This window comes from Notothenia rossii, assembly GCF_949606895.1.
Source record: "Notothenia rossii genome assembly, chromosome: 1".
NCBI lineage: Eukaryota > Metazoa > Chordata > Actinopteri > Perciformes > Nototheniidae > Notothenia > Notothenia rossii.
Genome location: NC_136912.1, coordinates 85,635,307 through 85,649,124, shown reverse-complemented (window position 1 = coordinate 85,649,124; position 13,818 = coordinate 85,635,307). Strand labels below are relative to the sequence as shown.

The 13,818-nt window shown below is 44.4% G+C and overlaps 1 protein-coding gene across 4 annotated transcripts in view; it reads left to right on the top strand.

Annotated features, from left to right (window-relative positions):
• The window catches only part of prrc2c (proline-rich coiled-coil 2C), a gene marked incomplete at its 3' end in the record, with an annotated part of 29,394 nt that extends 16,033 nt beyond the window's left edge, over positions 1–13,361 (top strand). The window contains exons 18-34 of one of the 4 annotated variants that reach the window (XM_079688756.1): positions 1,622–2,084; positions 2,195–2,280; positions 2,362–2,556; positions 2,662–2,910; positions 3,175–3,267; positions 4,582–4,683; positions 4,783–4,954; positions 5,047–5,265; positions 5,438–5,550; positions 5,642–5,952; positions 6,334–6,565; positions 6,667–6,798; positions 6,966–7,160; positions 7,245–7,345; positions 7,545–7,671; positions 7,770–8,060; positions 11,468–13,361. In XM_079688756.1, the coding sequence (XP_079544882.1) occupies positions 1,622–2,084; positions 2,195–2,280; positions 2,362–2,556; positions 2,662–2,910; positions 3,175–3,267; positions 4,582–4,683; positions 4,783–4,954; positions 5,047–5,265; positions 5,438–5,550; positions 5,642–5,952; positions 6,334–6,565; positions 6,667–6,798; positions 6,966–7,160; positions 7,245–7,345; positions 7,545–7,671; positions 7,770–8,060; positions 11,468–11,719 (3,333 nt within the window). Of the gene's footprint in view, positions 1–1,621; positions 2,085–2,194; positions 2,281–2,361; positions 2,557–2,661; positions 2,911–3,174; positions 3,268–4,581; positions 4,684–4,782; positions 4,955–5,046; positions 5,266–5,428; positions 5,551–5,641; positions 5,953–6,333; positions 6,566–6,666; positions 6,799–6,965; positions 7,161–7,244; positions 7,346–7,544; positions 7,672–7,769; positions 8,061–11,467 lie in introns of all 4 variants that reach the window. The other 3 variants (XM_079688757.1, XM_079688755.1, XM_079688758.1) reach the window with 3 other exon arrangements.
• Positions 13,362–13,818: the final 457 nt, after the last annotated feature.

Below are 13,818 nucleotides of genomic sequence, written 5' to 3'. Positions count from 1 at the left end.
GCCGTTTTGAGCTCTGCTACTAAAAACGGCTTCTTTTTTTTTAACGTCAAGCGCGTCATATTACGTCACATGGCAACTTTCTCGGACTCCTTCTCTGCCCAATCCGCGGAAGTAGTTTGTAGTTTTTTCAGTATTTTTTTCAATCATTTTACATTGCATTTCACTATTTGTGATCATGGTGAGCTCCAGCCTGTCAGGACATCGAGTCCACAGTTTCCCTCACGGGTAAAGGACCGGAGCTAGCTTTTGTTCCTTGGTGTGTTGTGCGAGGTGCATCCACCTCCCTGCACCACATACTCTCCACAGCTGAGGCCTATCAAACAAAACGTTTATCAGGAAACCGTATTACATCTCTCTCCCCCCCCTTCACTCCTCTCTCTCTCTCTCTCTCTCTCTCTCCCCTCCGGTACACAGCACCGTAGTGTGGAGTTGCATTAGGTAACGCTGTGGTGGCTGTACTGCTCCAGCTGTCTCCTTCGTGTTTGTTTGTTTCCCCCTGTCTGTGTTGTTTTGTGTGGACGTGGTGGCTGTCACTCCTGGCTCCCGGCTGCACCCTCCCCGACTACACACCTGCTTTCCATCAAGCCATTTACAACGACATATCAACGGAGGCTCCACAACCTTTCTCCACCAGATCGTTATAAAACCACAGTGGTATAACTTCAAGGCTACTTAGCATTATAGCTATTTTCTCATACCTGGATGTTTTAGCGACGCGAGATACGGCTGATACTTGCGCATTAGTTTCTGTTATGGATCAGTATCAACAGTCCTGCCAGTAACGTTACTATATTATCAATACTACTTTAGTTATAGCCTGATATATGATAGCTATCTTTACAATGTTGTGATGTGACGTTAGCTAACATTCTGTAGCTAACGCCGGTCACTCACCAAGATAGCTGCCCAGTTCTCCACTGGTTCTCCTCACACCACAGTTCAATTTCTCTCCAATGGCCGTTATTTCTTCTAATCCTTGGCTGCTCCTGGTCTCTAGGACGCCTAGCAGGCTCATCATTATATGGTAATGGTCCGTCATATGCATTCGAATATTTATTTTCAACCTCTTCTGTGTCAAAACTAGCATTGTGATCCATGTTTATTCATACGTTAGACCGGCCGCTCTCCCCCATGTGACGTCACACGCGGGATGTCACGTGGGGATGCTTTTTTTTATGCTGAAGTAAAAACTTTCTTACAAAAACCACGCCAGATGTCACTGTAGTGTATATTTTTGGGAAAATCTAGTGTATACATCATTTTCCTACACATTTATTCACTGGATGCAATATATTGTCATGTTTTTTTACTATCTAATTGCAGAGAAATAAAAACGTTTCTGTAGTGGATAAAACATCATTATACCTTATTTTTTTGTTTTTTGTTCAAGGGATGGCCCAGAGGCAGCTCCAGATATAAAAATAATTCATTTATATTGTAAAAGTTCACTAGGCAAAATGAGTAAACTGTAACTCACATGTTAAATTGCAAATTAATTGTTAATGTACCATTTCGGGATATCTTATATTGGAGGAGTTTTGCGATATCTTACTTTAAAGCCTTTTTATCTGAAAAGTTGATGTTCTGATATCATCATACTAACTCGTACTGTGTTCTACAGAACTGGAGTAAAAAAGGCTCTGGTGAGAAGAGCAGAGGAGGAGGCGGCGGAGGAAAGCTGCCACCAAGATTTGCCAAAAAGCAGTCATCACAACAACAACAACAACAACAACAACATCAACAGCAGCAGCAACAAAAACATCATCAACAGCAGCAGCAACAACAACAACAACAGCTGCTGCAGGCCACACAGTCTCAGCCTCCTGTCCCCCCCGAACCTCAGGCCCAACAGCAACCTCCAATTTCTGCCCCCCAGCATCCTCACCTCGCCCCCTCCCAACCTATTGCATCCCCGCAGACTCTGGAAGGAGCAGTGGCTCCACTGCCCTCCATCCCCCCTGCCACTGTGGACTTTACCTCAAAGAGCCTCCCCCCCGCACCTGTGCAGACGCACAGCACTCTGGGAACAGAGCTGTGGGAGAGTAAGGTAGCAGGCACCACGGCCCTTCCTGATGTCAAGAAACGTGAGTGGAAAAGTCAATTATTGTTACAAATGTCTGCTTGAGTCCTTAATGTTGTGATTAAGTTAATAAATCAGCAAACTTGTCTAAAATATGCAATTTGTTTATTCCAGTTGGTCCAATCAGCCCTCCACAGCCACCTTCTGTGAGTGCCTGGAACAAACCCCTTACCTCCTTTATTGGCACGGTTTCCTCTGAGGTATGTGGAATGCGTCCTGTCTTTGGTTGAGTGTATAATCCTTAGACTCAATTATTAAACTTGAAAAATGTTGTGTTTCAGGTTATGAAGCTTGGATCGGAGGGAGGTGTGGAAATGGCAATAGACAGTATTCAGTTTGGAGCGCCGTCATCTGCAGGCAGCACCGACAGTGATGGAGTTCCAGCGTTGCTAGAAAACATCTCTGAAAACAAACTACCCGCTCCCAAAGAACAGAGACAGAAACAACCTCGAGCTGGCCCAATCAAAACGCAGAAGGTAGTTTAGCCATCATACATTGTTGTTTTGGATTTAGATGTTTTTGTTTAGAAGAATTGGTTGACATAAAAACACCATTGTAATCGTGTAAATCTGACTCCTCAGCTTCCTGAAATGGAACCAGTGGAAACCAAGGAGTACAAGCCAGGTCCCATTGGTAAAGAGCGCTCATTGAAGAACCGCAAGGCCAAAGACGCACGTGGAGACGTGGAGGGGATGGAGGGAGGAGCCCCCGGAGGAGTCAGTAGAGCCACAGACTCCAGTCCACCCTGCAGCGAGACAGTAGCAGAGCTGGGAGGAGACATCGAGGGCATGATCACAATCCCCTCTGCAGAGTACCACAGCAACTCTAAGGTACATCAGTCACATGATCACACAGCTAGGCTTTCTTTTTGTAATATACTTATATTATAGTTGATTTGAGTGAAGCAATCACTTTACCTCTGGGCGTGTGGTTAAAGTAATGATTATGATGTGTTGAATTAATAACCAAGTCTCGTCTTTACTAGCTCACAATAAAAGTGAATTCCAATTAAATAATACCTATCAATATAAAAGTAATATTGCTGCACAAAAACATGTGTCTGAATGAACAGAATATATGTCTTTCCCTCTCAGGAGTCTGTCACCGACTACACCACCCCCTCCTCCTCACTGGCGGACAGTGTTCCTACGGGAGTGAATAAAATGGAAGAGATATTGGTGGCAAATGTGAGTACGTCCTAGGGCTGTGCGATTATGGCAAAAATCATAATCACCATTATTTTTGTTCAATAATTGATATCACGATTATTAAATACGATTATTCATTGGCTTTGAAAACATCCATTTATTGAACTTTAAAACAAATACAAATAATAATTTGAACAGTGTCTTTAACTGTCGATTACCCCGAATGTATAATTCAACTGAAAAACCACTACAAAAATCAATGATATATTTACATTAAAATAAATAATATCAAAATAACAATAAACAAGATCAACACATATTTTGGAGTGCACTTCAACAGGCTACTAAACATATATAAATATGATAAATACAAATAAATTAGACTGAAATAAATTCGATCAAATATGTTGCAGTGCACTGTCACAACCTAGCAAAGCAAAATAATCGTTTTTTTCGATTATGTTGTTTTCTTAATTGTGGCAGGCTAATATCGTAATTGCGATTTAAAATATGTTTTAATTGCAAATTCTCTAGGTCTGTGCCATACAGTTCTTATTCACAGGATAACTACCGTAATTTTCGGACTATAAGGCGCAGCAGCTAAATTGAATGATGTGTACATATATAAGACGCAATGGACTATAAGCCGCAGGTGTTTTAATGTTTAATTACCATATGTAAGGGTTCGTGCACAGAGGGGATTGTCGGGAAAGAGATGGCTGTTTGAGGAAGCTCCCATTTATTAACATTTCAACAAACAAGTTGCGTATTTGCATAACGTATTCAAGTGTTACCATTTAGTGCAATAGTAGCTACAGAACATGTACTGTGCTGTGTAAACTGTACTGTATCACATAGCGTTTCAGACGCACAAACTTTTCAACTTTCAAACGGTGCGCTCCCAGCGCACGTAGTGGCAGTGATCTACAGCAGTGGTTTTCAACCAGTGGTACGGGGACAAACTGTCTCGCTCTCGTAATGTCTGTCTGTCTTGCTCTCGTTCTGTCTCTCGTACCACTCTCGGTTCCACTTTTACTTTTGCGCGCTACCTGTCTCACTCTTTTCCGGCCTCCAGCTTTTCCTCCTGGAGCCCGCCGCTTAAAGGTGGGGGGCGCAGACCGGCCATAGAGCCTATAGAGTTAAAGGTGGTGGACTGTAACCTGTAAAATCCATAGATTTAGGAGGTCCCCTAGTGGCCGTTAGCTGTAAAAATCCATAGATCAGCCGCACCGTTATATAAACCGCAGCGTCGAAAAATGGGGAAAAAGGCGCGGCTTATAGTCCCAAAATTACGGTACTCTAATCCCAAAAACTGGGTATTATTCAAAGACTTATTTTTTGTATTTGTTTCAGGTGGCACTACCCCACTCACTGCCCATTCCTCGGAGAGAGACCCTGCAGCAGAGCTCCAGCCTCAGCAATGTCTCTCCTGCTACTGTTGACCTAACACTAAAGGTACACAGAGAAGCAACACACCAGGAGTGTGCTGTACTTCGGAGAAAGGTTTCAGTTTAACATGACCTAAATACCTGCTACATTCTGTCTCCTCCTCAGATGGAATCGGCTCGTAAGGCGTGGGAGAATTCCCCGAGTCTGGAGAAGAACTCCCCCGTCGTGTCCTCTTCCTCCCCCATCACATCCTGTGCGTCCTCGTACTCCACCTTCTCTTCAGCCTCTATGCCACAGATTCCCGTGGCTTCTGTCACCCCCAGCACCTCTCTGACAGGTAACATGACTCCCAGTAAACATCTGCCTTATATCTCCAATAGTGTTGTCAAAGATGTACATGTTTTACACATTTTTATCTCCACCCTGAAGGTTCTGGTACCTATACAACGTCATCACTCAGCACCAAGACCACCACAGCCTCGGACCCCCCTAACATCTGTAAGGTGAAGCCCCAGCAGCTGCAGAGTGGCGGTCTGTCCTCCAGCAGCAGCAGTAGCAGCAGCAGCTTCTCTCAGCTGGGCTGTGTGCCTACACTCCTGCCCCAGCAGCAGCAGACCCCCCAGGTGTACGTCTCTCAGTCTGCAGCAGGTGAGAGAAACATGGCACTGAACTGTGACCTTTGTTATGTCTTTAAATGTATACTTTAAACACCAACCTGCTTGTTCTTTTGATAGTCCTGATACTTCAGTTTCGTGTTTTGGATGATTCACTATGTTCATAATCCCTAATATTCAAACCCTTGTATGTTGAGGTTCTGCAGCTCAGATTCCAGCCTTCTACATGGACACTAGCCACCTATTCAGTACCCCCCACCCTCGCTTGGCACCTCCCTCCCTGGCGCAGCAGCAAGGTTTCCAGCCCGGCCTCTCGCAGGTAGGAAGGTCTCTTTGTCAGAAACAAGCTGCAAGAATGTTTTTTTAAACATGGAGGTCAAACTGCTTGTCTGTGTTTCTCCACCTTCTAGCCGACAGCAGTGCAGCAGATTCCAATCCCCATCTACGCTCCACTGCAGGGTCAGCCGCAGCACCAGCACCATAACCAGCACCATAACCAACACCATAACCAACATCATAACCAACACCAACAACATCATCAACAACATCAACATCAACAACAACAACAACAACATCAACAACAACAACAACATCATCAACAACATCAACAACACCAACAACACCAACATCAACACCAACATCAGGCTCAGCTGGGACTCAGTGCCGGTCCTCCAGTCTCCCAACCACAGGACCTGTTCAGTTCCTCACTGCAGCCTTACAGGTAACACTCAACACTGCACAGGTACAGGAAATATGCAGGACTGCAGAAGCGCCAGTATCCCCATGTCCAACTCTAATGTTCTAAAGCTGCTCCAGTTAGGAAGAAGCATTGGACTTCCAATCACATGTTGTATTTAAAGCTTTTTTTGAGGATTGAGCACTTTTTATTTGTAAAACTTTTCTTAACAGCATTGCAGACTAAGTATTGAAATAAAATACATTTTTCATTGGTTTATTTTTTGGCTTAAATCACAACTCCACTGAAACCATTTTAGCTGCGCGTTACGATATTGTCCACTGATTAAATAAATAATTGATATCAGTGTACTGATGGGTGCATCTCTATTATTCTCTCCTGACCCATGTCCCGCTCCATCCTCAGGTCTCAGCAGGCCTTCATGCAGAGCAGCCTGTCGCAGCCCTCCATGATGCTGTCAGGACCCTCCCTGCACAGCTATGCTGGCGTGCAGGCGCCTGATCTAGGCAAACCTCAGTCTAATCTGGCCTATCAGCAGGCCTCCTCCACCCAGCACATTCCCATTCTGTTTGAGCCGCAGCTGAACCAGCCCTCCGGCATGGGGGGCTCCCAGCTCATAGACACACACCTGCTGCAGGTAACCAGTCTGTTCCCAGAATTGATTTACTGTATTATACTGTCATATGTTTTCCTCATACTGACATCTGTATTTGATTTATTTTGTGTACATCCAATCAGACTTATCTGTCTTTGGTGCAGGCTCGACAGGGAATGAGTCAGCATTCAAACATGTACTCGGGGCAAGTCCAACAGCATGGCCAGAGCAGTTACTATAGCAACGCTCAGTCGCCCAGTTCTGCAATGCAACAGGTAACCAATACGCAAACACGGTGATAAAAACGTACATTTTAAACTTCATATTTATAGCCTATGTTGTTTACCACTCATCCACACATTGATGTTCAACTGAAAAGCAGCATGGTTTTCTCATCAATGATTTGCTGTTGTTGGTATGTAACATCTTGATCTCTCTCTAGGTGACAGTCCCTCTGTCCAGTTCCCAGCTGTCTCTGTCAAACTTTGGCTCGAGTGGAGGCCAGCCCCTCCTGGCGCTGCCTCCCACTCCCCCCCAGTCACAACCTCCCAACATCAACAGACAGCCCCCCATCTCCCAGCCGTACCGAGGCCTCATGGGCCCGAGCCACAGCATGATGCAGCCCCCTACCAGCAAGGTAAAGCTGACATATTTGATGCTATTTAATTTTAAATGTTGTGGGAATGTGGTTGTAACGTTTGTTTGCGCTGTCACCTTCCAGATGGACATGGATCTAAAACTATTTGGCAGTGGGATGGATATGAAGCCCGGAACGCCTCCTATCGGTGCCAGGAGCACTACACCCACCTCCAGCCATTACAGGTACCACCCATACATTCTTATCACACCGCAAATGTGGATTAACAATTGGAACCAAAACTCTGAATGTGCAAGCCTTGCAAGGCCCTGCTACCTGTTGTGTCCTTAGTCGTACACATTTGTGCTACACAGACCAAAGTCAATGTATCTGGTACTTAACCACCATGTGTGATTTCATGGTTTCCCTCTCCTCTGCCTGCAGGGCCAGCTCCACCTCTCCCAGCAGCCAGTCCAGTAAGATCAACAGCATGCTGTACCAGAAGCAGTTTCAGGCGAGCTCCGCCGGCATGAGGATGGCACAGCACTTCCCTGGCCAGTACAACCCACAGGTAGAGCAGTCGTCATAAAGCCTGTATTTTAGTAGTGTCTATAGAATGTTCACTAGCATGGAACTCAACTGTTGACCACCAATTAATTGTTCCTCCAGATTTTGTCTCAGCCCAACCTGGTCTCTCCTCTGGTTCGTCCTCCTCACGTTAACTCGTTTGCCGGAGGTGTCCAGCGCTCCCCTATGGGCCCTCAAATGTCAACCAATGTGGGTGGGGGTCTCATGCCCCATCCCCGACCTCAGCACCCTCAGCACCCTCAGCACCCACAGCACCTGCAGCATCCACAACACCCACAGCACGGCCAGCACCCACAGCACCCTCCCCGAGGGCCTCCTCCTCCGCCGGCTCCCAGAGGCCCACATGCCATGAATGCTGAACAGGATCTAAAGGTCTGCTTCCTTCATGTATTCGTTGCTTCTGTTCTTTGTTTCATTTAAAGGGATAGTTTGGATTGTCCGCTGGGGGTTGTATGGGTTTTTGTTGTTGTCTATAGTCAGTAGGGGTGCAACAACTAATCGATTGAAATCGATTACCAAATTTAGTTGCCAACTAATTCAGTCGTCGATTCATTTGTGGCGTCATCACGTGTGTTTTACGCGCTGTTAAGCTCCAACGTTATTGGTCTTTTTATCGTTACTGGAGACATTTAAAAAAAATATGTCATGTATTATTGCTAAGAAAACATTATATCGCAGTCTTAGTGTCGCCAACTCGTTTCTAATATGCAAAAAGACAAACAAATGCGTCTATGATGTATTTTCGATCAGACGAGATCTCTCCCTCGTCTGTGTGTGAGGGGGGCGGGGGCAGTTTACACACACGCGGCTGCTACATGCAGCAACACACTGCGAAGATGGCGGAAAGAACGCGCTCCGAGGTGTGGTTAAACTTTACCCGTCTCGATGTGGACAATGAGAGTGTTTGAGAAATTGTGCAAGGCATACAGTAATAGTCCAAATAGTCGATTAATCGTTTCATTAATCGATTATCAAATTAGTCGTTTGTTGCAGCCCTAACTGCTTCTACACACGGCGGCGTGCGTTAACGCTTCAACGCTTCTGCCAATTCACTTTGAATGGGTTGACGTCACGATTCGCCGAACTGCATTGTGGGAGCAAAGCGTAGCTTCTCTCGCGGTGCTCGCTGCAAAAGTAGAGCAATGTTCTACTTTTGCCACCTCGACGGAGGCGTCAGCCAATTGAATCATATGCCAGTGCCAGCTCTAGCCAATCAAACCGCGTGCTTGTGTGTCTGGGGCGGGAGATTCATGTGATTTGGTTGTTGGTCGAGTTTCAGCGTTGTGAATCGCGCTGAGCTCCGTGGAGGTGTTGTTTCCTTGTTTAGCCAAACACAGCCAAACTCATCCTGAGCACACACAAACTCACAGCCGAAGTAAAAACAATACGTGTGGCTTGATATTGAGTAAGAAAAAGGTTGATAAACGCTGTGAGAATGGGTCTGCAGAGAGAATTTCGCTGCGATCCCAACTATCTGTTATCAGCCTGCAGCCAGGCAGGAGAGATCAGCAGAGCTGCATGCACTGAGTGTGTGTGTGAGGAAGTCCGTGGATTGGTCAATTTGGACCAACCAGCGGGGCCCTAACGTAACTGCTCCACGGATTGGTCCATTTAATCTCGTACCCGGAAGAATCAAATGGATGATGACGTTTCACCAACGAGGCGTTTTGGGGAGGTATTTTCTGTGTTAGAGTTTTACTCCCTACAGGGTGTACTTTAAGGGTTTTGACTCTGCAGACCGTTTACATGCATAAAAACCTTCATAACACACAAGGGGACGGGTAATAACTGGAAAAGCATGACATGGGACCTTTAAATAAAATGAAAATCAGTTTAAGTGTATGCTATATTTACCTTTCTGTCAGACCAATAACCAACCAAGTTACCAGACTCCATCGACAAAAGAACCTAGCAGAACACAGGTTGCTGGTCTACCATTGCCTCAGTGATGAATTACCGTAATTTTCGGACTATAAGGCGCACCTGAATATAAGCCGCAGCAGCAGCATACCACTCTCGGTTCCACTTTTACTTTTGAGCGCTACCTGTCTCACTCTTTTCCGGCCTCCAGCTTTTCCTGCTGGAACCCGCCGCTTAAAGGTGGGGGTCCGCGGACCGGCCATAGAGCCCATAGAGTTAAAGGTGTTGGCCGTTAGCTGTAAAAATCCATAGATTAGCCACACCGTTATATAAGCCGCAGCGTCGAAAAATAGGGAAAAGGGCGCGGCTTATAGTCCGAAAATTAAGGTAACCTTATTGTGTGACCCAAACCAATGCACAATAACTAACCCTTGAGAACTGATGGACCATAGGGGTGTAACGGTTCACAAACTTTTTGGTTCGGTACGTCCCTCGGTTTTTAGTTCACAGTTTGGTACTTTTTCAGTACAGCAGAAAAAATGATCACAAAACATAAAATATTTTTTGTTTTTTTTTAATTATTATTAAACTGTGAATAATGTATTCACTCAAATAAATATAATACAAATAAACATTAAGGTGCAGCATTTCGATGAACTGAAATAATCTATTTGAACTTTACTGTACTAGTACTCACAAAACATAAATTATTAGTTTTGGGTTTTTAATTATTATTAACCTGAATATTCACTCAAATAAATACAAAACATAATGAAATAATCTGTATTTAAACTGTACTGTACTAGTACCTACGCAGCCAGCTTGACATTAGGACTTGCTTGTCATTGTTTTGTTTTTTTAAAGAAAGATGAACTTGTCCACATTGCTTGCTGAAAGGGCAGATCTACTGGCACTAACAATGTCTCCTGCTGTGGAGAACACCCTCTCTAGGGACAGAGGTAGCAGATACAGCCAGGTAGCGCTTTGCTAACATGGCAACATAAGGATATTTGGCGTTTGTAATAGCTTTGGCTCGGTCTGAACTTGTTGCGAGTGGTGGAGGCTTAAATGCTAGTGGGAGTTGGGTTTGCACTTCAGTCTTTTTTCTTTTGGTACCGTTGATGTTCACGTTCGGGTGATGCCTTTTCAAATCAGTGTGCAAGTTTGATGTATTGCCAGCCGCGTAACCAATGTTAGTTGAACAATGCAGAGAAACATCTTTGGTTCGGTCCACCTGTCTTTGTCCGTCATCCTTGTACGTAACTGCGAAACCAAAATGTTCTCAAACCGGAGACTTCAATGATGCTGGAGGATTTTCGAGCTCAACTTTATCTGCGTTCGCCATTTCAACAGTTCCTCAAATTACTGACTAAATTTGAACGCATCCCTGTGACCAGCTCTCATAGTATGCCTCTCGTCCAATGAAATGACTTGGCCACTCTGACGCGTTGAACCCAACGTGAGCAAATTACTCTGAATGCTGCGACGCTGAACCGGAGATTACTTCCAAAAAGTTATATTCGTTCGGTACACACGTACCTAATAATTTCGGTACCTAAACCGTTACACCCCTAATGGACCACCAACTCCCGTGCTCTGAGAGGTACAATGACTGCTTTTGCTTATGAGTGAAGTTGCTTTGAGGAAAGAGCTGTCTGAAGGCAAGGTAAAGCCGTGAAAATAGTCTAAATATAGCATAAACTCATGTATTTTATATTATTTTCAGATGTTTTGATGCTGCCCCTCCAAAGCAGTACGTCACTTAGCTTCTCTGCCAGTAATCCCTTCTCCAGACTCCAACCAAGTGCCTCATACAACACAAAATGAAACAATCCCAACTATCCTATTTTAACCGACTAGTCTTTGTCCTCAGTGTTGGGTGAGTTTGCTGATTTTGATTTTTACTCCTCACTCTCCAGGCGAAGCAGCGGGCTGAGGTGCTCCAGGCCACTCATAAGTTCTTCTCCGAGCAGCAGCAAGTCAAGCCCCCGCAGGTCAGCAAAGTGTCTCGGATTGATCAGGGGGGGAAACCCCTGCTCGAGACCTCTGCCCCGAACCACCAGGCAGTTGTCGACCGCCCCGAATCCGACAAACCCCCCATTTCCACGGCCAAGCCCATTCGGACTGGCCCCATAAAGCCGCAGTCCATCAAGCCAGAGGATGGCAAGTAGAGAGCTGCAGAACCTCTTCAGATGACAATATGTATGGATGGAAGAGAGAGAATCTAGCCCCATTCACTCAGTCACCACCTCATATCAGCCCCGGGGGACAGTGTGTGTGGGGGGGGAGGAGGAGTCCATGGTAGTGGTTGCTGAGGAGGCACTGTCCTGCGAATACATAATCCTCTTCTTTCTTCTCCTAACCTGTCCCACTGTAGGTGGCGGCATTTGAGTTGGATTCTTCCATCGTATTTAGATGACGATAAAATGGCTGCAGAAGTTGTTCCATAGAAATCTACTGAGACGGTAGAAAAGAGGAGGGTTGGAAAGAGAAATTTGAAATGAGATTTGCTGCTGAGTTTGCCATTTTTTTTTTTTTTATAGCTCTTGATTTGTTTGTTTCCCCAATAGGATCAAGCATATTGTAGGAGAAACCTGTTTTTGTTAAAGAAAGTTTTGTTTTTGTAGTCAAAACCATCTGTTTAAGGAGATGTCATTTAGCGATGCACACTTTTTGTTGCCCAATATCCCATCCTAATTAATCAAGTGATCTGTGCACGTGTAAATGGCCCTCAATACTACACGCACACACTCGCTAACGGTTTCATCAACGGTTACCGATAAGAGGATTTCTCGTCATTTTGTTTTTGTTATGCCAGAATTGAAATGTGAAAATTACAGCAGTTGATGAAATTAATGATTTGTTGATAAGTCTGCCTGTGAGCCTGCGCTCCTGCCTTCTGCTCTCATCTCCTTGCCTGAGAATCACTGATGTGTGTCAGGTATGTGTTTGTGCTTTAAACGGGGAACGCTCGTAGCTGGACTCTCCTGTTTATTTAGCCAAAGGTTAAAAAGAGAGAGATGACGTCACAGCCTTTTTGGGATTGCTGTTGCCGTGGCAGCAGAGTTTTTGATTTAACTCACGGGATTACATGGCTAATGTATGATCACTACATACAGCTGTTCCAGATTAGGAGCTATTGTCACACACCCTTTCACTGCTTCCTCCTATCTTTGCTGTCACACAAACACACACCTATACACACTTCACTATAAAACACCCAGGCCTGCTGCTATAGACGGATTTCAGTGCCCTTAGCTAGACAATAGCAGGATAGGGCTTTTTAGAGGAAACAAAAGAAAAGGTGAGGAGTTGAAAAGGTAGAAAACTTCAAGCGTTTGTATGTCAACCTTCACTAAGAGGGGGACATTACCAGGACAGAAAAGGAGGGAGAAAAAAATATTAAAAAGCCTAAAATTCAGAAATGTTTGGGCAGAAGGACAGGTATTGTTTTGTTGTCTTTACTGAAAAAGAGCAATCAGTGCTGTTTTCTGTCTCTGCCTCACCTCCGCTGGCTGTCCACCCACAATGCTTTCATCTCGGGGTTGTGGTGACAAGGGTCCTTCAGAACTGTAAAGTAGTATGTACCCTGAGGTGGGGAGGGGTCCGCCTCACCTCCATCCTTGCTGGGGGAAGAGTCCTTCTTTGGAGGATGGATGAGGGAGGGAGGGTAACGATATTTTTTTCCTCTTTGTTTTTTTGTTTTTTGTTGAACTTGTACAGGGGTTTCATCGCTGTATTAAAATATGTACGGTCTTATTTACATTCTCTTGGTTTGGTTACAGAAACTAATAAAAAATAATATACTGTTAAGATGTTTTTCACTGACGCCTGGTTTGTTCTTGAAGTCACCTTCCACTGTTTATTTCCACTAGGTGTCACTACAATCCTACCCATTTTAAATGAGTATTTGAGTGCTTAAATAAGGAAAATCTATGAATGCAATATTTGGGTTTCAATGAGGCACCCTTTTTACAGGGGTTATTGGAGAACAAGTAAATTCATCAATGGTACAGTTATTAAATAATGCTATATTGATAAGTTGCTAGTCATATAAATAAGAAAAAAGTTTGCATTGCAAGGTTTTAACTGTTCATCTATCTGCAGTTTGTCAATTAAAGGCTGCAAGCCATCTGGTCTACAATATAGAATTTTGCAAACTTGATATGATAGGCTTAAGTAGATGCATGTATTAATGGCCTATTAACCTTTATATACTAGCTTCAAATGACTTTTTTTTTTTATAGGTTATAGTGTTGACTGTTTTTAA